Source organism: Euwallacea fornicatus, chromosome 9 (genome assembly GCF_040115645.1).
Source record: "Euwallacea fornicatus isolate EFF26 chromosome 9, ASM4011564v1, whole genome shotgun sequence".
In the NCBI taxonomy this organism is placed as follows: Eukaryota; Metazoa; Arthropoda; class Insecta; order Coleoptera; family Curculionidae; genus Euwallacea; species Euwallacea fornicatus.
In genome coordinates this window covers 650,986-675,009 of record NC_089549.1, presented here as the reverse complement: position 1 = coordinate 675,009, position 24,024 = coordinate 650,986, and the positions used below count along the sequence as shown (strand labels likewise).

Genomic DNA, 24,024 nt, shown 5'->3' with positions numbered 1-24,024 from the left:
TCAGAAAGCCATCCTTTATCGTTCGAAGGAATGAAAAGACTTATTGTTTCCGATATAACTTTATGTTTCCGTCCTGTCCTGAAGGATTACTGCAGTTTGTTCAATATTGGGGGGATTCGGGCGGATGTGCACGAGAGAAAAACGAGCTCTTTGTCGCGCTTGTTTGATTTTCCCAAAGCTACTCCTCCCCGGTACTGCCAGCACCTGTATTATTGTCGCCTTCCGGGCAACGACGATTTTTTGCCACCAGCAAATGCATCAGATCTAAATCAGGTTAGGCGTGAAGTCCGACAATCTTGATATGGTCGAAAGCTCGGAGAAACGTGATTGTGCATAGACGCCGAATCGGGAGAGTGGGACGGCCAGCTGACTCGCCTCGGGACCGTTTCTTTAAGTCCGCGTTAAATTTAATGGAAATATAAAGGCTGAATATGAAACTGCACGGAAAAAAAAGGAGTTAATTCTGCGAAACATCCTGCGAGCGAGCGCGGAAAATCGAAAATTAACTTGGAAAGCGGGCACGAATTTTCAAATTATTTCATAAGTCAAGGAAAATCTCTCCATTATAAAGTCTTTCATTGCGAATCGGGTTGAGAGAGAAGTCTGGAAAGATTAATGTTCCGATGCCAGGATTGTATTGAAATTTATTATTAAACGGAAAGAATTTTGATTTTTCCACCTCTGTACAGTTGCGGGCTAATTAACTTGTCGCAAAAGTGGAATGCAGGGAGCGTGAAAAATTAATGGAACGAAGATGTCACAAAGCCGCAGGAGGCTCAGTTATTCGGTTTTTATGTAAATACTGCCACAAACCGGGATAATGAGATTTGCTCGAATTTTGCTTACAGTTGAAAAATTACGGCATTCGTGTCTGAATTCGGGTTAGAAGCGAAATTGCTTCCTGACGTTTCGCTTTTTATTATCATTGGAGATTTCTCTTTAACGACATCCCGGTAATGAATTAGATTGGGGATCGTTTTTTGCCTTAATTATGGGTCTTTTCGTCCCGGTGAAATTCGGGGCGATTCGACGAAATAATATTTTTACTCCCCCCGGGAGCCTTAAGACTGCTCTCCGGAGCCGCTGACCCGGAATAACGAAATTCGTATGAATCGCATGTGTGGCCGACGATTTTTGGACCGTTTAAAGGAGGAAAATGAGGCGTTTAGAAACCAACACAACGCTCGGCTTCTCGTTTATATTTCAACAGTTTTATTCGGCCAGAAAGAATGGCAAAAGGTGGCCGGGAAGTAGGCGAGTTCGCCATTCCGCATGAAAATTAAATCGAGGCCTGTACCCACTTGCAAAGTTGCCTCGGAGCGGGGCGGCGAGGGGGCAAATTTGCATCAAAACATGGAAAGGAAACTAGATGAAGACATGTCGATTTATTCTCCATTCGTGACGTGGCAATTTTCGGGGGTGGTAAATTCATAATGAAATTTTCACTCTCGAAGCCCCCGTTCCGCTCTCGTCCCGTCCTTGGTGTCCCAGAGAAACCGAACCCAAGTCGGCGGGTGGCTGCTTGTTTGCTTCGTGCACGTCGCGGGAATTCAATAATTTCGCTCGAATTTTACCGTCGAATCTGCATTCGAAACGTATTCAAAATCGACTGGTACCGTCCGTTCGAACAAGGCACCGCAGGGGCGCGCAGGCCGATTCGAACACCTCTTTCAGTTTCTCACGTGGAGGATCGCGCTCAAAGGAATCGGCCGCGAATCGCCCCAAAAAAGGAACGCTCCCAAAGCGGCACCTCCAAGGCCCCTTCAAGTGTTTACGCCCAAAACTTCAGATAAATGAGGTCCAAGGGGTCCAACGGAACGGCGTAAATATTTGTGTTTTAGCCGTCTCCTTCTATGAATTTTTCTGCTCACCCTGTACGGTGTTTTCTAGCCGCATCGAGGATCGAATCATTTTGCTGCCCCTTCGTGCCACCTTGCGGCCCCGCGTCTCTGCCGCAAGTTGCCTTGTGGATGGGCGGTGTGACGCGACGCAGCCGAACGCGGAATAATCCGGGCAGGTGGGCGCTTCTTTCTGGACATTTCGGCGACCGAGTTGCCGCTTCAGCTGCATCTCGGTAGAGGCCAAACAGGCGAGTTTCGGCCGGTCGAAAAGAGAGAAATTTGAGAAAAAAATGAGAGAAATCTGAGAAAAAAATGAGAGAAGTCCGAGAAAAAATGAGAGAAATCCGAAAAAAAAATGAGAGAAATCGGAAATCCTCGTATTTTTGTGTTCGCCGAGTGCCCATTTTCCAGGTTCCTCAGAGCCCCTCGCGGCCCCCTTTCTCGGCTCTAAACCGCATCGGCAGGCCTCTACAGGAAAAGCGTTTCCAAAATGGAAAATGGAATTTTTTGTTTAATTGCTTCAATCATCGGCAAACCGGAATCGCCTGGAAACTGCCTCTTTGCAATTTCATTGCTCACTTCACATTCGACGGTACTTACTTTTGCTGAAACGCTGAATGTTTCGAACTTGTGCAAAATGAGAAATAAAGCGAAATTTGATAATTGTAGGCTGGAAAAAGCTCGTCAAATTACTGTCTCTTACCGTACCGAAGTAAAAAAGCTCGTTTATGGGCTCGTTGTTGAAATGCAAATGATATTTAAATTGCGGAAATTGTGGATTGAAATTCAGCGATGAATGGTGATTGCACACAAGGCAAAATGAAAAATTCATTCCGAACCCGTTTTTACGAGGTATTTGAAACTGCAATGAAAATCAAGCCGGCAAAATGTGCTCTGGCCAGAGTTTATGATTTACTATCTAGCTCCACCACCCGGGTGGCGATAAATTATAAAATTTTGTAAATTTTAAGGCACAATAGTCCCCATCGATAAATTAACAACGGAACAACGAGGCCGGAGACGTGAAAGCCCAACTCGTTACATACACCGCTCGACAAGCTTAAAATTAGCGAAACAGCAGACAAAAACAAGACAACAAAAGTGTCCTAAACCAAAACAAGAGCCACTCGGGTCAGGCACACCAGCAAATTTAATTTATATTTTATGACACCGGACACAAAGGTCCTTTTAATGCATTCGAGATACGTTTCCGTATGATCCATAAAGTTTCCGTGGTGCTTAGACCTGAAAACCTGAGAGAGTTTGTGTGAAATTGTCGTAAAACGGGGAGAGCGAGGGTAATCTAAAGTCGAGTTCCCACGTTGCGTCGCGGCTCCGACACGCAGCCGCGGCATACTTTTACAGTTCAACCGGGTAATCTTACGTGGCTGCCACTGATTGTGCGGGCAATCGTTATCACTATTCGGTCGTAGCACTTTATCGAAACGACTTGTGCAGACGTTGCTGCCACTGGGCGACAATTGTCAACCATCCGGCCCTTTGGAACGAGGGAGCCTATAGGCAACAGAAAAATTTAGGTTCCTTGCGCCTAAATCGGAATTAAATCAGTGGCGCAGGCTGCCCGTGGGTGAAGGTTGGTTAATTATGCACCCGAGTCGAACGCGAAAATTACTTCGGTATTGCTCAGATTCAAGTTGTCAAACTTCATTGAACTCTGGCCCAGAGCCATCAAGCTCTGGCAGCGCTCCTAACCATAGCTCCTACACAGGGCGTTCCTTCGCGAAGTGCGGATATGTTAAGATGGGATCCTACATCAAGAAAATAGCGATGGTTTCCCGTGTGAACTGCGTTCCAGCATTCTCTGTTACGAAAATACAGGGCTGCGAAGTTTTAGCGAAAAAAATGGAAACGAGTGAATATTTCCGGAACCGCTTGAGATATTATCTCGATTAAATTTGGTGCGCAGAGGCAATTTATGAAGGGGCATTAATTCAGCACTTCACGGGTTGACATCGCAATGAAATGTGAGTTACAACTTACCTCAATAATTTCGGCGTGCGTTAATGCACGTTGACTGAAGGGAGTCGTTTTCAGCGATTGTTGTAAAAAACGTTTTTTTTTTTTTTATTTCTTGTTAGTTGTAATTCACATTTCGTTGCGATGTCAACCCATGATGTGTGAAAATTTTCTATTGTTTCGTTCGTCGCATTGAAATGGCTCCGAATGAGTTTGCACCGGATCGCACATCTTTATTGCCATTAGTGCCCCTCTACGAGCCGCCTTTACGTGCCAAATTTCATTGGGACGTCTCAAGCGGTTTCGGAAACATTCACTCATTTCCGTTTTTTTTTTTTTTTTTCAAAACATTTTCAGCATTCCGGAACGTAGTTTATACGACAAACGATCGTTGTCTTTTCGCTTAAAATCCCACCTTAAAGTGTCCGCACATCGTCGAGGAACGCCCTGTGTAAAGTGGCGAATTGAGGTAACATTTTCGACAATTCGAGGATTCGCAGGAGCGGTCAGGTTGACCAAATAGGGACCTTCCGGAGCCTCTGGCTTTGGCGGCGCAAAATTTCAAGTGTCATTGGACCGGCGAACGGGCTCGCGGCGTTCTGCGCACGACCGCGAACTGAAAAGGGGAATTGAGCCAGTACTTCCGGCGCATTGCGGGCTTACGTGGGGGATTACCGAGCCCAAATGTGAACCCCTTATCGCACCCGTCGACTCTCATCTCTGAGAGTTAAGAGTTTAGACGGTTTTCCGTTGAGACCGGCCCGTGGGTTTGTGGAATCGCAGGAATGATTTTCTCCCAAGTGTTACCCATCATATACGACTGAACTAATTACCCCGGTGGAGCGGCGGGCGCCGCCCGAAAAAATCAATTTTTCGGGCAGCAACTGGAACTTTTTCTCTACTCTCCCAGCGGAATTAAATTTTCGTAAGTAAGAGGTAGACGGGAGTTATTACACGTAACATGTAGTGTTGCGTGGATTATGGGAAACACACGCAGGCACACAAAAACTATTATAACTAATCCGATAAGGCCTACCCGAGTCTGCAACTTCCAATTATGTGCTTCCAAAGCTTATCGGACTATCAATTATATTTTAATAAGTGACTCTAATAAAATCGGTCCAGATTCGCATCGCAGATCATACTTTTTACCAGCATCACGGTCCGAGAACGGTGCTCTCTTTATTGAATATAAATAATGGGTCCGCTGTTTACACTCTGCTGGGTCCGGCCCATATTTGGTATTGCAGCTTACTCACCAAAAAGGAAAAAATCCCTCCGACCGTTTTAATGCATTTTAAATTAGATTTATTAAATCATGATGTATGATGGAGATTTTAAGATTTGAAATGGAAATTCGTGACGATCAACCTCCAAAGTGGGAGACGGTTTGATGTTGCCGCCCAATGGAAACCAATTACCCATCGAAAATGTTGAATTAAATATTGGAAGCTGGCTACATAATACATGCCTCTTTCGTTGATCATTATGGTACGTGCATAGACCAAATCGAACAATGGAAAATAATGGTATTTCCAAAAAGGTCACATAGCTCCGACCAGAAAACGATAATCATTTGTATTATAACAATTCTATTATTAGTGATCATTAGAAGTCTTAATTGCCCATTGTGTTGCACACTCGCTCTGAAATTGCATGTAAGTCTTGCCTCACTACAGCTTTACCAATGTATTCATTAACCTTATTTAGCCGCGTAGAGTCTATAAGTTAATCTCGTGCGAGCGGATCTATCGAACGAGAAAGGACAATACGTTCTTGTCCCTCCGAGAGTGAATTTCACAAGTTTCAAAACCTCGCCGTGGGAGTCCGACTCGAGGGAGTTTTCGCCCTGCGCCAACCCGGAGAGAGGAACCGGCGGCCCGATTTACGTACCCCGGCGTCACCGTGAGCCGTAGCCCCGAACTTTCAGATTATTTTCTTCTGTCTTTGTTGTGTAACAAAAGTGAGCCCCGGCTGAGAAGACACTTTGTCGCAGGATTAAGCGGCCCCTCAATATTTAATTTTCAGTTTAAGTGGATAAAGCCCCTCTCATTTGAGTCGCTTACGGGGCTTTAGGTCTCTATTAGGTTTTGCCTTCCTAGAATTAATCTATGTTCCTATTTGAATAGTTGACAACAACGTTCTCCATATTTTCCGTTTTCTTGCGGTTATAATCCATCAATCTTTGCCTGGGAACGCACAGCGAGGAGGCAAATTAAACGTTTTTCCATGGAAAATCCATGCAATTTCCATAGGAGCAAAACCAGTTAACTCGGATGCATGCAAAAAGGACATCAGGATGGCTTTAAATTTAAGGGTAAGCAGATTGTTGGAGCAGAAAATAAAGCTCCAGAACGAACAAGGGAGTGGAAACTCCCGATGGAAAGTTTTATTGGCTTGTAAATTAATTTCCCTTGTTGAGGGTTAATTATACACTGTTAGAAAAAATACATAAAACAAGCATGTCACCAGAAGTCCCTCCCATGCATTTGCCTCGTATATAGGAGCAATATTTGCGTGTCATTTATCATGTGATGGAAATGCATTATGGCATCAATAAATAATGTTGTTCCGACATAAACACATATTGGAGCTCGAACTTTGTTATATATTATTCAACGTATCGTATATACACGAATTTTTGTATTTATTATGGAACGTATTTTGGTTATAAATCTTTTAGTTGAATCGTGGCTTTCGAACGGATTCAATTTAGGGCTTTAAAACAAGAAAGTGCAGCGGAAACATTCTTTTTGATGGTGCGGCCCTTCGACCGATTCCGAGAGGGTCGAACCTCTGGTTCCCGTTTTAAATCTTTCGCAAATGGGATAGCCCTAATCCCTGAAATTTCTAACGAGGGCGCAAAAACTTGATCATTTGATTCTGGTCCGACAGGCCCCAAGGGGATCGCTCGATTACTTCAATTGCGACGATCTTCGAGAAAACGATGGTCGGAGAATTGATTTTCCGGAATTTCGGCGCCTTCAAATGCCCCTCTGTCCACGCGTAAAATTTCACGCTGTCCGACACGGGACATTAAAGGTATCGAAGGCGTCCAACGCATCGGCACATCTCGGTTGTCTTAACTGCGTCGAGCCAATGGTGGCGTTTTTAAACAATAAACGTTTTGCCTCGGACGAAGTCGCAGTTCGCGCGCCTACGCCGCTGGCGTTTCGACGACGAATTCAAAATTTTGACGTTTCGCGACGCGAACTCCGCCGGCGCGAAGACGCTTCGGGGCGGCGCCGCTACGCGCGCAGTGGGAATATTCCGATACGGCGCGGGAAAAGAGCAATTTTTTGACTTTTGAGAATTTCGAAAATGAAAATGTAAATTTGTCAAAGTGAAAGCGGGTTTGCCGGTCCCAAATGTTGTGTCGCGCCCTGACCCCCTTGCGCACGCCTTCAAAATTCGGGGAAACGCCGCGCGCTGGGGTGCGCTGATTGTTTTCGCTGCGGCAATAAAGTTGCCATAAAAAGCCGTTTTTTTGCTTCAATTAAATTTTTCCAAAGCCGACCCCCGCACGCCCATGGAGTGAACTGTTTTCGGGATTGGGAATGCAGGTAATAGAGTGTCAAACTAGACACGCAGATTTATTTGCCCTGGCCGGGGGCGAACCGATTTTGTGTTAAGGCCGATTCGAGCGAAAGGAACTCAAGTTCCCTTATTTGCCCATGCAGTCTGCGTACCATTATTATTTTCTAAATTACAAGTCATACAAGTCTTGTATTACTTTCCTAATAGGAAGATGTCGAGCACTCAAAAGGAACACAGTTCGGAAGAGGAATAACAGCCATTTGCATATAGAGAGCTTGCTAAATACGATATTTTGCATAGGCAAAAATAAGTAAACACCAGGCACTTTTATATCTCAAAACAGTTCCTCTAATGGCTCCTTACGTGGCACCTAGATGGTATTCAAAGAACCTACGTAGGAGGTGCCAAGAACTACGTACACATTCCCTGAGACGGACTGAGGCGTAAAGCGTATTGTAAATTCTCTGCTTCCATTTTTGCAACTTGCCCCGATTGTGTTTATGTATCTCGTAAACATCTCAAATTAAAAATCGTCATACATAACAACGAGCTGAACCTTGTTATTAAATTTGCATTTGGCCTGGACAACAAAGAAACCTTTGTCAAAGACCAGGTCCCTTGCATGCGTGTAGGCCGTTAATTGACTTCGTTAATGGTGGTTTGCATCTTTCAGTGTCTTCTTGTAAAATAAAACGTGTGGCGATGGTATCTCACTTTCGTTTGTGGTTTTCATAACCGAAGGAATCCTACGCGAGTTCTCTGAGTTCTGTCGCGGACGGGGATGGTTTCGTGGGCGACAATGAACGCTTTTTCTTGTGCAAAAAAGTCGGAAAAACCAGGATCGCTAGTTCGCCCCCTCGGCACGTCCGAAGATCTCCGAGCATTCCACTGCGAAAGAATCGGGAACAGAGATGGAAATCCGTCATCGGCGACATTCGCCCATATCTCAGAACACCTAATTGCCGCCCGAAGCGCTGGCGTCAGAGCCCCTGAGTCCTCGCAGAAATTTCGGATTTTCGAGCACGCCGCTGACTTGTTTCGGGCAACGCGGCCGATCGCTGCGGAGTGAAAATTTGAAAAAATCGTCTCCTCTTTGGCAGCGCCACTGGCGACGTTGCCGTAGCGCTCGCCGATACACCACGGCTTGCAACTCATTTCGGCAACAGCGCGCCTAGGACGTTTTTCTTATAAACTGTCCGATCACCTTCGTATTGTTTAATGTCGTGTTCACGAGGTCCGTTTTGTGAACATTCCCGAATTCTATCCAATCAAATCCGTGATAAATCAAAGAAGCCAAATTCCGGCAGTCTATGCAAATTGAATTCAAATGTATTAACCATCACACGACCCTAATTTACATCTGCGTGTTAATTTCCAAATGTCGTCTCTAATTTGATTCTGCCGCATATTTCTGCCCTAATTAGAGAACGTGCCTACAAGCAACTAGAGAGTCGTTTCTTCTTATCTCTACGTGATAATGGAGCCAGCTTTGAAGCTCTAACGGATTTTTGTTGATAATTGGGACGCCCTAATTGGGAGCTGAAGCGGGGAGTTTGATTTAGCAGGTTTGATTTGTAGCGGGCGTCCAGGCGAGCCCTGGCCCAAAACGGCTCCGAGAATCAAAAATTTGCGTGGCCAAGGCTTCGGGCCTGTTTGATTCTGACCTCGGCTCTGACCAATCTGAGCCTCGGGCAGCTGCGCTGGACGTTTGAATCTTTGAAAATTTTGAAAGCGTTTAGAGGCAAAAGGGCTCTAATTGGAAAATGGCGGGACGATCTCGAGGGCCGCGATCCCCACCGCGAAGCTTCTTAATTGGATAATCTGTGCGAGGGCGAAAGAACAAAAACCGATTTTCCACGTCGATCTCCCGTGTCCGGAAATCGCCTGGACATCCGGCGTTGTACGTAACTTCGAAGGATTAAGGTGCGTTGCAGCTGCCCCCGTACTTTAACCTCGGCCCATAACTGAAAGGATGAAATTTGGCTCTATTTCCCCGGGGGATTAGAAGGGGTCCAACCCTTAAGCCGGATAAATCTGAAGGTAAGCCGCAAAACATGAAGAAAATTATTGCGGACAAGACAGTTGAAATAATAAACGGTCCATGGACGGTTTATGCGGCTACTTACCTTCGGAGGATTTATGTTCCGGCGATTCGTCTGATTCGAATCTAAATCGGAGCAAAATAAGTGGACTCTAATTGGTTTTTCCTAGCTCTATTCGCGGAAAGAGCAGTGGCAAAAGTGGGGCTTTAAAGGCTGTCGTGGATAATTCAGTTTGAATTTGGGCTCGAAAAGCAGAAATAATCGACCAGCCAGACGTAATTTACATTCACGTATTCATTTTCCAGCACGTCAGCTCGTTTCGCTAATTTAATGTACCACCAGGGGATCCCTGGGCCAATTACCAGACGAACTTCCCTTACAATTCTGGATTTTGAGTCGGGTTTTAATTCGGTTTTGCTTTCCGTTTTTTTTTTTTTGCTGCTGTTTTTGACGCAATACTTAAAATTAAACCTGGGAATTGGACTGACGATTTTCGGTTTTTGAAGAGTTTTCACGCACGACTGCCACGACCAACGGTCAACCTTCCGGAGGCCCCGGTCGGGAAGTGGCACACCTCCAAGCCGCACCGAACTTCTCGAGTACCGATACTCCTCCAAAGAAACGGCAAATTCGACTGACATTTTCGGCAATTTAGATGTCCAAGCGGGTGGTTCCGGGACCTTCTGCTTTCGCGCTGTCTACTTTCGAACTCCTCGAGGTCTTCAGTGGAGTTGCTCGATGTCGTGGCCACTCCGCCGCTTTCGTCCGCGATTTCCACCAAAACAGCGGATTGAGTTAATGCTTCCCATGCTTCGTGAGGTCGCACGGGGAGTCCCTCTGAACAAATGACGAACTTCCAAAATCTGCCGTTTCGGCGTTGTAAATTTCCAAAGTTGATTTACGTCCGATGATGCCTTATTAAGTCTCGGGACTGTCCCGACGTTCTGTTGCACGTCCCTCGAGCAAACTATCGGATTGGGCTAGTATTTGTAATTTCGAGAATAATAACGCTGCGTAAACATCGTTGAAAAATTAGGGAATTTGAGGGAATTTTTTGGCTCAAATCGAATTTAAGAAAAAATCAGTATGCTCTCTCAGCCAAGGCAAACACATCCCCGAAACCCATCTTCCTATTTAGTTTAGCTCCGTTACCTGAATTACAAATCCCAGAAACAATAAATTCCAGGGGCGTGCGTACATAATTCATGCTCCCCCAAAGATTTGCCATGCGTGCGGAGGGGCGCTTCGAAGTAATGGAATTGCGGAGGAGACGGTTTCTCCGCTGAAATTTTTTGGGATACGCACGTGGCGACAACCGTCGAGGTGCGCCAATGCGTTGGGCGTATCATTAAATTTCGAAAAAAATCCCCTTTCAGTGCTGTGAATTTTCAGGTGCGCGCGAAGGCCGCGAAAGAAAAACTATTTTTTGGAAAACTGCCAGCGAAAAGTGGCCCGGCGTCCTTTTCTTCGGTAAAATTTCGCTGGCGTGCCCGAAGGGGGCGCCCCAGCGGGCTTTTAATGCCCGTTTAAAGTCCCCCGTCAAATTTGCGAGATCGACAAAGTTTGAGGGAGACGCGCTGAGACGTCATAAAGTAGTTAAATCTGAGAGAAAACGGCCTCTCTCGCTGCGCTCTTTCGGACGCGTTGCCGACGCCGAGGTCGCCGAGACACGCCGACGGGGTCTGTTAACGTCCCTCGGGCCCCCTTTCGGAACCCGAAATTTTGAGGTATCCGTTGAAATGTCGAGGACGCGAGCCCGGAGAGTTCGCGGCGCTAAAACTCAAGAGAATTTTTTTAATAATAATAATAATTATTATTTTTTTAATTGTTATTTTCCGGGAGGCTGTCGCCGCCAAAATGACCAGGGCCCACCAATGGGTGCGACACGCACTTGTCGGCTCCGTTTCGGATGGTCGTATTTGCCGGTTTTCTTCGAAATCCGATGACGAACGTCCTCATCGATTACCGATTCATTACGATTATCTATTGATGGGTAGAGGTAATCTCGGGAATGATCTATGTGGGGATTCCGGCGCAATAACGAAATTTTGGCTCAAATCGAATTTAATAGAAAATCAGTATGCTCTCTCGGCTAAGGCAAATAAATAAATCCCCGAAACCCATCTTCCTGTTTAATTTCCCACTCCGTTACTTGAATTACAAATCCCAAAAACAATACATTCCGAGGCAGAAAGAAAATTAAATTGTTTCGACGATTAATGGTCGTTTCATGTTAAAGAATTAAATAAATTGTCATATTTCATCGCAACAATTAAATTAACATTTCGCCCATAAATTAGGAAACGCTCTTATACAATGAGGCCATTAATTCATGGCAATAACTATGAATTTATTACTCACGGGCCCGATTAAATATTCACAACGTTTTGAATTTATTTTTATTGTTCGATTATTCATGTAATGGTGCGTGTTACTCTCCGTGTTCGATGGTTCCTACAGTTGTCGGGGTACCCCCCCGAATTTGTTTCGGAAGTGGTGGGGCCGATAAGAAAACAAATATTACGTCATAAATAAGCCCGATTTTCAGGCAGTCGGTTCCGAGTCGCTTCCAATGTTGATAAGGGCATTAACGCTGCAGGGGAGCAATTTTTCAGTTGGCATAGATACCTGAACATTTGCCAAAGGAACGGATTTATAAAACTGATAGGAAATGAGACGATTTATTGCTGCAGACGGTCCATAATTCAGGCCCGAGATTTATTTGTCCTCAGTGTAAAATTTTACCGTCCCCTCCCCCGCCCACCCGCCCCCCCCACTGACCCAATTATGGACATTACGTAATGACAAATTGATCAATTAAGTCTGACCACTCTGACTAAACATTTGCTCAAGTTCGGTCACGTTCCCAGTAATACAGTCCAAATGTCGTTAACAAGCGTTTGATAATGTCATGGTAATTTGCTTAACATGGTTATTGTAAGCGTGATTTGATCGGTGCTTGCAGGAGCAATAATCACTTGATAAATACGCGTTTTATCCTTTCGGTGGCGCAATCTTGCAGCGTTTCGATGATGGAGCATTCTCCCGGTGAACGCACTTGGTATTCTTCGGTGGAACCCGCGAGAGATCGACGGGAAATTCGGCGATTAGAGATGGGGGGCCTTTTTCGGCCCGTTTTATGGGAGATTTCCGTATCTAGCTGGAAAAATTCCGACCTTTCCGCAACGATTCTCAAAAGTGAATAGGAGCGTCCGTAATCCCGCGAGTCTTACAAATTAAAGAATTTCGTATTCCGGGCGCAGCTCTCCGCAAATGTGCCTGTTTTGTTCCGACAATTCTCTGACCGCCTTCATAAATCTCCCACAAAACACACACCGCTAAATATCCCAAGAACTGTGGGAGGAATTGGGGCATGTCCGCGAAATCTACGTCGCTTCATTCGGGTTATAGAGAAATATTCCTCATGATGAATTTTGACGCGAAGGCTTACAGGGTGCAACGCGGAACCATGGAAGTGACCCTTCAGCGCAACGCACCATTTTCGACATACCGGGTGGCGAGGTCTCGCATTTTTTCCACAATTTGCGCGTTTCCCACGCGACTTTTGAAATTTGCTACTTGTCTTCTTTAAAATTACTCCACGGGGAAACGCCAAAATCGTTGGTAGCTGCGTTTTTTTGGTCATCTACCACATTGCGCTTCGTGTAATTTTTTGCGACGCCCTGTACGATCCCAAATTCAAATTCCTCCTTCGATTCGTCGGCCTCGTGGTCTGTCGCAGTGTTTTCGTAGAATTCGCAGAAGCATCTATCGATGCAAATTGAGAAAGACCAGTGTGCACCGTCTTGAGGTAGCCGGGTACTGCGTTGGTCTGTCGGTTCCCGTACGACCGCCGGACTAGTCACAGAGCGACGGCGAGCGAGGTTTAGGAATCGGACGGGTGACCGACCGCAAATGAAGGATAACCTGCGCATCATCACAAAAAATATACACACGTCGGAAGCCATAAAAAGTCACGACGAAACAGTAAAAAAGATTCAGCAAAAAAAAAAATCTCCGGCACTGGCGGTGCATCACTCAGAGACAGTCACGGGCCGGTGAAGGATTGGAGGGGGGGAATCTTCCGTTTCCAAGGTTTCTATTGGGCAGGCGCTTCGGGGACCTCCGCACCGACCCGACCGGCACGAGATCGGGAGTCTCCAGAAGATTTCTTTTCACGAAACACGTGACTTGAAAAAGTCTAAGTACTCTAATGCGCCCCAGCTGAGAGTTTCTTCTTAGTAACTTTTCATCGATTTTTGAGTTTTTCAATTGCTGTTTTTACTGCCGCTGGATAGATCGAGGTCATGGCGTCCTAGGCCCCCCGGCCAGCAGAGTCTGGACGTACTTTTGGGGACGGCTGAAATCGTTGGTGTAACAAACCCCGATTGAAACGGAAGAGGAACTGCGAAACACACCAGTGGATCCGTCACGAGCAACACTCCTGGAGGACTCGAGAGTACTTCGGCCCATGAGGCAAAGAGTGGCGCCCCGCCTCTCATGGGGAGGAGGAGGACATGATGAACAGTTTCGATCGTTTTGCTTTCGGTCAGACTTATTTTTCTTCTTAGCGAGAATGGACATGCGAAATTTGAAAATTCATATGAGGAAAAACGCGAGCCTCAGCCACCCAGGTACACCGAAAATGGTTTGCGTTAGGACCGCGGGCCCGTTGGCACCTCCATGCTATTTTGCAGCGCACTGTCGCTCCCTAACCAACATCTCCACGACGACGTGTTACACCCTGTATAAATCTATTGCCGCAATGATGTCAGAACAAAACAAAATGATTTATTCTAGGCGATAATGGGGTATCTTGAACAAGGCGCCCAATTATTTAGGGCAATGAGGCATCAGACCGAAATTAAATCGCTGGTTGTCACGAGTGCTCGGAAAAGCGCGGCTCACTTGGAAATCGCCGCCATTTTGAATAATTAAAGGGGAAAAGGGTGCATATATTAAGTGCCAACAAAGTCTCGACTTAATTTTCATATAAATAGATAACGGTGTATAGGTAGTCGTGTTAATGCGGTCGGTTCTGATTTTTCTACGATCCTGCCGCATTCGCCCAATTTTTGCCACATCGCGGCGAAAACATATCGTTCGGTCGTATGGAGGAAAGCAGGGCAGACATGCATCAAGAAGGGTCAAAGCTGGCAACAGGCCACGCTTAGTGAAATAACGAAAACGTCTCTTCTGGAAGATTTAAACGCTACTGAACGCCTTCCACTGGCGCAGACGGTGGACGTAAACAATTTGAGAAGGTTCTCCAGATCTGGCCTGGAGAACCATGATGAGGCGGAGACCTGTTGAAGGAAACCCTCAGATTCCAGATGAGTTTTCTTCGTTTCCGGCTGATTTTATCCAGAGAGAAGTCGCTGATGCGGCCGCTGACCTGGCCGAACGGGAACGGTGGACCGAAATCGCTGAAAATCTCAGATCGGTCCAAACCTTAAGAAGGACGTGCGGACCTCTTGGCGGGCCACGGGCCTCGATAAACTGGGCACTTTGGCGATTTTCCCCTTTCTATGTGAGGAGGTTCGGAACGAGAAATTAGAGGAGCCTTTTCCCCGATTTCGGGCGTAGAAAAGCAGTTAACCTTAGCGTGCGAAAGCACGAAGCTTGAACTTAACGTTGCGATGAAACAGAGGCGTGCGGACAAGAGGCGCGGAACAGTGGCTTCCGCGGTGAATTTCCAATCGGACGTGGTGACGAATAAAAATAATTCGCGATTTCAAAATCGGAGGAGACGGCTTCCCTGACTTCAGGCGTAGAAAGGCGCTCAACCTTAAGGTGCGAAACCGCTAAGTTTGAAGTTAACGTCGCGAGAAACAGAGGCGTGCGGCGAAAAAGCGTGGGGTAGCGACTTCCGTAGCGAATTCCTGGTCGCACGTAATGGCAAGTAGGAAGAATTCATGATTTCATAATTAGAGGAGGCGCTTTCCTGATTTGAAGCGTAGAAAGGCGCTTAACCTTAAGGTGGAAACCGCGATATTTGAATAACATGCCTCGACAAACAGCAGCGTACGGAGGAACAGTATCGGGTAACGTATTTCGTAGCAGACTCCCACTCGAACATTGTGGTAAATTAAAAAACAATCCCCTGTGAGCTTAAAGTTGTTTAAGGATCGCTGAAAATTTATTATTATTTGGGTCACAGATACCAGATAATGGGAAAAAGCGACCGAATTTTCAATGTATCTAAATCCTGGGGATTTTATTTCACTCGCGGAGCGTCCCTTAATGGCCAATTAACGAATTAAAATTCAGGCTTAACAGCTTCATAGAACACTAAATGGCCTTTATAACATTTCGTCCTTTATACATGCAATAAATGGGGGATGGGGAAAAAAAAATATATATATATATATACAAAAAGCCCGTTTGTACAGGCATAATCTGACAAAACTGGGAAAAGGGATCCAGAAAAGTTTTGAGACGCGGACCGTGATTTATACGGGGAAGTTAGGAACACAATGTGTGGAACGTGAAAACTTTGATGACCCTCAGGCTGAGGAAAAAAGTTGCGGCCATTTTTTTCAGGAAGAGTGATAACGACCGAAATGAATGTTAGTGCGGCATCGGCAGGGATAGAAAGTCTCCGTTTCTGATCCGAAATTGGAATTTGAGCGACAATGCGACGAGTTCGCTCACCAAAAATGCAAAAAGTTTCTGCAGCTCCTCCGGATGCACGAGGAATGAGGAAACATTAGGAAGATATCTAGAATTTGGCGCAAACTCATCGCACCCTGCGAACTTCATTGGGCGAAAGGATTCGGCGAATGAAGCAAATAAACCCATACATTTGAGAAATATCAGGCCTGTAATCGGAAAATGACTCCCCGTCCGATACGAGACCGTATTTCACATTAACGTTTTGTGGTGCCCCGGGGAAGTTATTTCCCGATTCTGGAGAGGTAACCGCAGTTGGGAAATGTATCATTATGTGTACATTGAATACATGTCGTTCCTAACTATTTATTCTGTGTACCGTAAATCGGGTCGTTACGCCCCTGGTTTCCGCGAGATTAGGTTGCGGAATTTATGAAAACTTGAGAGATATTTCGAGTTCATGCTGTAAATGCTGTGGCCCAGCAGGTACGATTCACGTTTGACGAACTTGAAAAATTACTGTCTTAAAAACGAGAAAATTTCCCTTTTGCCAAAAGTCAATTCGGCACGTCCCGGAACGTCCAGGAATTAAATTGCACGTTTCCGAGGAGACAAAGGAGGCCCGAGGCCACGTCACGCAAGATGCAGTTTTTTGAGCACTTTCTCGTCGACAAAGATTCCCAAACAGGTTTTGTCGAGTTTCCCTTGTTAATTCTGAGATGTCGGATCGTGAATTTGACCGTGATATTTCTGAAGTCAAACATCTTCGAACTGCATTTCCAAGTCGCCAGGGCCTAAATTGAAGGGCCCAAGTTTCTTTCCCGTCATATAAACGCCCCTTTGAAAGTTCCATCCTACCTAACTGGGCAAGAAAGCGGAAATTTTATTTTCTGACAAAGCGCCCGCTTTTCTTCCCCGATTCTATCGAAGGTACTCCGACAATGAATCAAATGGAAACGGGGAAATTTCCAATATCCTGAATGACGCCCTTTCAGTGCACGCAAAGGATTCATCTCCCTTTGCCGCCTAATCTTTTAGGATCTTGTTGAATATCTTTTCCACCCAAGTTTCGCTTATTTGCCTTCTTTCACCATGATACACTGAGGGAAACGACACATCATCTAAAGCAGAGCCCCAAAACTTTCTCTCAGTGTACATATCAGAAGTTTTTGTGCCGATTTGCCTACACAGCAAAGATAAGGGGGTTTGAGTTATTACCAGACATTTGTGCTTTTTATAAGGAAAATTTCTTGCATATGGCTTATACCTACGGTTTCCCTATATGTTTGCAAATAAAATCAATATGTCTCCGAAGGGAGCAAGTGAAGGCAACCTAATATCGTTTATTGGGAATTTGTCAAATTCGATTTCAGTGCGAGAGGAATATTGTTTAAGTGGTTGAGAATCAATTTAAATGTGACGTCTTTGGCATGTCATAAAGAAACGACTTTAAATGCCTCCGATAGAAAATAATCCGTGGGGTTCAAGTCCGGCGATCGAGCAGGCCATAAGTGGGACCCACCTCGACCGATACGGCGATCTCCGTATATTATTGTTAAAAAAATGGGGAACCGAAAAGGCCAGTGGCAGTAAGAACGCTAGAAGTGCAGCACAATGTACTGACATGGCAGAGAAAGATCCAGCTACTGACGTCAGTTCTCTTTACCGATGAAGCGAATTTACCGAGAAATGAATTGGTCGACGTGGACCTCGCAATGACTACTACTTCGCCCGATGTGGTCATTTCTCCAAGAGTTCGTGTAAATTAAGAAACTTTACGTGCAAAGTTTCGCAATGAAACGTTCTGGATCTTCGGAACAAAGAAGCTCTTTAAAAAATCATCATACGACAAAACATTCTTAGAATGGTCCAGGAAATACCCCCCGAATTTTTGCCGTATGTTTACTGGACACCCTGTATATTCCTCAGATTGAATGTGGAAAAAGGTACAAACTATCCGCGAGAAGCAATAGTCCAGATATAAGGTTTCGTCCCCTGACCACCCTATCGAAGATCTTTAAATGAACAAACCACCCCCACAAAGCCACTCACACCCCCTCATGCAGACGTCCCGAGGCTCGAAGTAAATGTATTGCAAATTGATATAAGATAAGGATTGCGCAACTTTATCTAAATGCACCCCATTAGGCGACGCACCCCCGCTATTTTTGTATCGGTCCAAGCTGGTGGTGCAGGAAGATAAGGGCTTGTCTTTTAATTGGATTATTATGTTGGTAATCCTGAGTGTTATCTTTCGGTGAGGGTGTTTTGGGGATCACCCTCGTTGTTTTGCTTTGAGACGGTGTGGGAAAATGTCGAGCATGCGAGTAACCGGTTCTGACTTGTCCAATCTTAGTAAATCTTTCAGGTATCAATTTAACCTGGTCACATCAATTATTGAGGTGGCTTCGCATTAAGGAGCGTGAGCCCTTTTGCCACCGGGCTGAAGCCTGAGCCCCTCGTTTCGTTTAAAATTCCAATCGTCATTGTTTAGGCGTACTCGAGCGGCCCTATTGCTAAAACCGAAAAATATTACTGTTTATTTTACGTCGCAGATTTTCCATTGGAACTTGGCACTAATTGCCCTTTTTCCGCGGGAACGATTCGGTTTTCCCTGATTTGGAAGCAGTGAAAACGTTAAGAAATTCTTTCATCGAAATATTTGAAAACTAGCGGTGGCCCTGCTCCTCCCACGCCACTGATTTTTCACTTAAAAAATTATGCATAATTACTCCCTTAAAAAAAAAAAAATTAACTTCGCCGCAATTTGAAAGTCGAATTTCGACCATGGATCTGCCCCATCCGGCGCCCTATGGCACTGGATGGGTCCCTCGTAATAACGGAAAAGCTCAAACCGATTATTAGATTAAAATGTTTGAAAATGTGCAACGTTTCCATCTCCTTATGCTACGTCACTGGATTCTGCTCGAACTTAGGCATAATTACCCGCTTAAAGCAGGGAAATTTAGTTCACGTCAAAAAGCAAAAGGTAAAGGTGTATGTGAATTATTCAGGGAATCATAAGAATCTAAATGCAGGGTGACTCGTATCACGGAAAATAGGGCCGTGTGCGTGAGCTGATGCACCCCTCCGGGTAGAAATACCTTTCTGGTATGTTTGGTGGCTAAATTTGTTCCGGATAATATTTCAAAATAATGAATGGGGAGGTGCAAAACTCGAAACGATCGTGAATATAAAATCCAAGCAAACATACCGAAGGTATTAACTTTCCATCTGGGGATCGCTTCAACCCAAAAAGCTCAATTTAGCGTTTTAGTCGTGGGTTTCGCTTGCCGTAGGTACTTAAAATCGTGGTGTAAACACAGTCATTCTCTCTTTCTCTCCGTGGTGCATTAACCACCTCCGAAAAGCAATAACAGAATTATCAGTTGGTATTTCAAAGGGAGGCGGCATGACAGGCAATCGGAAGCCGCAGATACATCGCCACCGAAATACCCCTTGAATTGTTCTGTCGTTAGTCCCCGAAATCCAAGACGAAATAATCATTTGCGGCGTTATTGAAAATTGATATTTTGATTCAGTAGGTTTACGCCAGAAGAAGTTTTATCTGCCCATATTCAGCGGCTACCATGCAGCTTCCATAAATTCCATAATTAATTAGCGTTGGTCGGTGAGTACCCGCGGTACCACAGCCTGGTGCACCATATCGTGCGGCTATTGTTTAAGATACCTATTGTTTTCACCGGCGGCTCCGATGTAAATCTCAAAAAGGACAAACCCCTTTTGCCTTGCTTGTATCTTTCGCCGATCTCCTCTGCCTGTTTCCTACACAGACGGAAGGCATTTTTAGCCTCCGGTAGCGAGGAATTAAGGTATTGTCTAGTATGGGTAACAGCCAGGCAGGCATTCGAGAACATATACAGAGTGAGCGATATCAAAAAGTTCTGTGCCTTAAGGCCAACTTTAAGTTCTAGCAAGAGAAGAAATAAATCAACGTTCAAATAATGGAGGACTTCATGCGTCCCGTTGCTTAGAGGGAACTTTACTAATTTGGCACATACGCAAGTTTGAAGGTATCAAGAACTTCGAAAAATTGTCCGTTCTGGCTATTCCTTGATATATATTCCGCCATCTATTGCGGAATCGATGCGTTCCATAAGCGTGAATCGAGTCCTGCTTCACAATTTGACGAGCCAAGAATATAGCTCGTGCTAGCGCCCCTAGGTGGCGTTTGACATGACGATTTTGAACTGGCTAATTTTTCCCCAAATCCACAATATGCTGCGAAACGTCCCGACTTTCTGTAACAGTACACACGGTGTCCCGAGTTCGCGGAAATGTGCGGACATCTTTTAAAGCCAGAAAGCCTTAGGATGCGTTAAATTTAAGCGAATGCGCGCAATTTGACAGAAATAAATTTGCGGGGTGTTAGGGAAATAATTTTCATACATATAATGTATGTGCAATACTTATTATAGTTGCGAACATAAGCGATGATTAAGAACGTAATTTTGAACAAAAACATTCCTTGCAAACGGTCGTAAATAGAACCATTTCCCGGTAAGCAATTAGAAACGTCCTTTGAGAAATCGCAACGTTGCATTATTTATTTCCATTTCATTTCGATCCCCCCTCAAGAAACCAGGTAGCTACAGGAGATGCGCATTTTTCACATTTTTATTTTATTACGATAATTTGAAACTTTTGCATTGTGCGGATCATATTTTATTATTTTGAAAAGCCACCTACCTTCAAATTATCATCGTCACCTCCAATTGGCGTAGCATGTCGCGTTACACAGTTTCCACCACTCACATCACAATCACAAACGTTCGATATGTCCACGATGTCCATTTGATGAGTCCGTGCACAAACGACGGCGTTTTAACCAACTTTTCCGGACACGATGAAAAACTCCGTTTGTCCGGCGGGAAGTTTTCCTTCTGGATAACGATTCGCGTAAACGCACCCAATTGCTTCGGAATCCTCCTATGACTTCCCGTAGATCTAAGGGCAAATCGCGATATTCGCGTAAATAGTACATTGTCACGTGGGTACCGTTAGTGGGTCGGAACGCATTCGTGTACTAAAAAGGGTCGGGTCTTATCAGCAGACGGATGTTAAGGAATTGCAAAAAATAATCATAACAAAAATAAACCCTCTTTTTTCGACCAAGTTTAATGCGGCGTTGCCGCTTAACCTCACTTTTACTGCTTAGGTTGTATTATTTATTAGTTATTAAGTTTCACGTTAATTTTCGTAATGATAAAGCTGAATAATTTTCACTTTTTCTGTTACGAGTCGAACAATCAACATTTGTCAAACACGTTTTTCACAACTTTATGAAAATTTCAGGTTTATCATCGGTTTTCGACTACCAACTCTAACATTTTTGTTTAAACTATTAGATTTCCGACCCCTTTTGCGAGGAACTTTTCCATTCACAACAATTTTCTTAATCATTGGTCAAATTTACGAATGTTAATTTTAAATATTTTATTGTACCATTGTTTTTGCAATTAAAAGTAGAATTAAAATTCGTGTAATCGTCAATTATTCATTAAATAAAAGTGGTTTTCCCCGTGACTTTATTAGTCAAGACTGCTGTATCTGTGATTTTTATTAGTTAACGATTATTCACTTTCAATTCCACTTTCGTAAATTTCATTCACAAAACTGTTCCCCGACCAATATTTGCTTTCAAATTGGTGTGCTGTTATCGTGATTATAGATTAATAATAGCCATGGAACATTGGCCCATTACCTCACCAAACATTCCATTTCCAGACTTGAATTTCTATTTCAATGAACTAGAAGATTCAGACTGCCAAAAGGTGTATGTGGATGACCTCATCAGAAATAGCAAATCCTTTCCAATATCGTTCCCTGTGGACTCTGTTAAAACGAAGAAACTGCGCCTTAATGGTAAAATGGAAAAGAAGATACATTAATTTTATGATAGATTTTTTCCAGGAATCTCAGACAGTGTCTTGGAGCGCAATATTAACTCGGTTTATCCAATTCTTCATGAAGCAGCCTTACCGTTGTTCTGCCAATTTTTGAAATACAAGAGAAGTTTCGGATCCAAAGTAGAAAAACAGTTTTATAAGAACTTCACTGTTTTACAGTTAATCGATAGATTGCTGTTGAAGAGGGCTGTAGTGTTTTATGGGAGATTCGATAAGTTCATGTTACTGGATGGGTTTTCGAACGCCGGAAACTGGGAAATCATTGGTGAGCTCAGCGGTGCTTCTAACAGAGAAGTGTTAAAAATAATAATGATGAAATAATTTTCTTGACAATCAGGTGTGGGAGGGTTGCAATAGTAATTGAGCTTTTTAGGTAAAAGTCATAAATTGAAAAATAGAGTTACACTAAAAAATCAATTAAAAAGTATCTTTTTGTTATTCTTAAAGCATTATAAATAAATTTTTTAGGAATCACTGGTAAAATAATTCTCTTGACAATTTGGTGCGTGAATAATTAAGTATAAATTAGACATTAAAGGCAAAATACCGGATCAAATCGTAACATTAACAATCAAACATATCATTAAATACATTTTTAGTCCCCTAAACCAAGCGATTCCAATTTTGAGACAATTTTTGCAGAACTGCAATGCCCTCAATTAAAAAGAAACCTTGTCTGAACCAAATAAACTGAAGCCCTAAAGGCACGTTGCAACTTTTTAGGGACTGACAAGGAAGCTGCGCCTAGGATTTTAGAAAATTGCCTTTCTTATGATGAAATAAAGCTATCAGCTCTGCTCTCAGTGTCTTCTTATACATATTTTATTAACGATGGAGACAGGGACAACATGGGTAAATTTGAACGAAACAGGGAAAAAGTGATGGAATCTGGAGTGATCATCGGCTTGATAGGTACATTTTTTTGGAGAGGGTAAAAATTTCGTTTTAAAGTCAAGTACGGTTTCTAGGTGCTAGATTCTGCAAGCCAGACGTTATGGAGTATCAAGAGATAATAATATCTAAAGAGCAAAATGTACACGGAAAGGGATATGGGCAGACTTTCGCCCCAACTTTGCCAGGGCTATTTATAAATTTCTATGGGGGCTCAAGTCTCACATACAAGGAAATGCGACACGAATTTTCAAATACAAAAAAATACACTAAATTGAGAGATGAGAAATACTTTAATAACGAAATTTACTGCAAGAGATTAAGTTTGTCTATAGACACATTGCTGCTGGAAGCTAATGCAAGAGGTTTGGAAGCTCAAAAACTGGTTTTTGTTCATGTTGTTGGCATTGGGTTGGGAGTTTGGAGAGCCTCAAGCCACCAAAATAAATTGTTTATGAAGTGCTTTTGTATGAGACTCAGGCAAGTAAAATGTACAACATCGAAATTCTTGATAATACGAATTTATCTTAGGGTTTTGAGCAAGACTTTGACCAACATCAGCGACGTACGCTTCAGCTACATCTCAGAAACATCTTGCGGGATATACAAGCATCGAAATTTAATGCCTATCGAAAATCACATAAACGGAGGCATAAAAATTCATATCATAGATAAAAATCCCCATGAAAAATTGCTGGGAGAGGACAAAGGTGGAATTTCTTTCGAGTCATTTACTTCAATAAGTAGAACCTTTTCAGATAAACTTCTAGTGGTGTCTTATGCCTGGGATGGAAATTCTCTTCCTGGAAATGAATTTTGGCTTGGACAGCTAGCTGCAAGCGGAGACCCAGCTGCAGCTTGCTCCACCCAAATAGCTGAGCTACATAATCCTCACATCAACTCGAGGGTGAGAGCTGCTCACCTAAGGATTGCGACGTTGTCTGGTTTGGAAAAGTTCCCTGATTATATGAGAAAATTTCAAAATTTTGAATGACATAACGCATTTAAGGCAAGACCTCTAAGAAGACTTTCGCATCCTGAGATTATAGCGAAGGACCACTAGAGATAGAGACAAACGTGATTTGATGCTTTTTAGAGCTTATTCAAGCTTCCTGAGCCATAATTTACGCTTTTCAAAATAAATCACTCTGTATAGCATTAGGTGTTGTGGTAATTAAATTTTTGTAATTAGCA

General features: G+C 43.9%; 2 protein-coding genes across 3 annotated transcripts in view; one reads left to right on the top strand and one right to left on the bottom strand.

Moving 5' to 3' along the window:
• robo1 (roundabout 1) overlaps positions 1 to 21,124 on the bottom strand; it is a 108,748-nt gene extending 87,624 nt beyond the window's left edge. Inside the window, exon 1 of the mRNA XM_066285976.1 lies at positions 20,720 to 21,124. The gene's annotated coding sequence lies outside the window, so the exon portion shown is untranslated. The remainder of the gene's footprint in view (positions 1 to 20,719) is intronic.
• LOC136341234 (uncharacterized) lies at positions 5,543 to 24,024 on the top strand. 2 transcript variants are annotated; one of them, XM_066285990.1, is made up of 7 exons: positions 5,543 to 6,135; positions 21,758 to 21,895; positions 21,944 to 22,204; positions 22,663 to 22,851; positions 22,908 to 23,310; positions 23,362 to 23,540; positions 23,589 to 24,024. In XM_066285990.1, exons 1-7 carry the CDS (start codon positions 6,099 to 6,101, stop codon positions 23,822 to 23,824), a joined length of 1,443 nt encoding a protein of 480 aa, XP_066142087.1. In that variant the 5' UTR covers positions 5,543 to 6,098; the 3' UTR covers positions 23,825 to 24,024. The 2 variants fall into 2 exon arrangements, with proteins under 2 accessions (XP_066142087.1, XP_066142086.1); XM_066285989.1 differs by lacking the exon at positions 5,543 to 6,135 and having other exon boundaries at positions 21,449 to 21,895.

Bases quoted from the DNA above. Each gene is read 5' to 3' on its own strand.
- LOC136341234 (XM_066285989.1), top strand. From the start codon at position 21,715: ATGGAACATTGGCCCATTACCTCACCAAACATTCCATTTCCAGACTTG. The intron at 21,896-21,943 runs GTAAAATGGAAA...GATTTTTTCCAG, and splicing joins GAAGAAACTGCGCCTTAATG to GAATCTCAGACAGTGTCTTG. The intron at 23,541-23,588 runs GTGGAATTTCTT...GAACCTTTTCAG, and splicing joins ATTGCTGGGAGAGGACAAAG to ATAAACTTCTAGTGGTGTCT.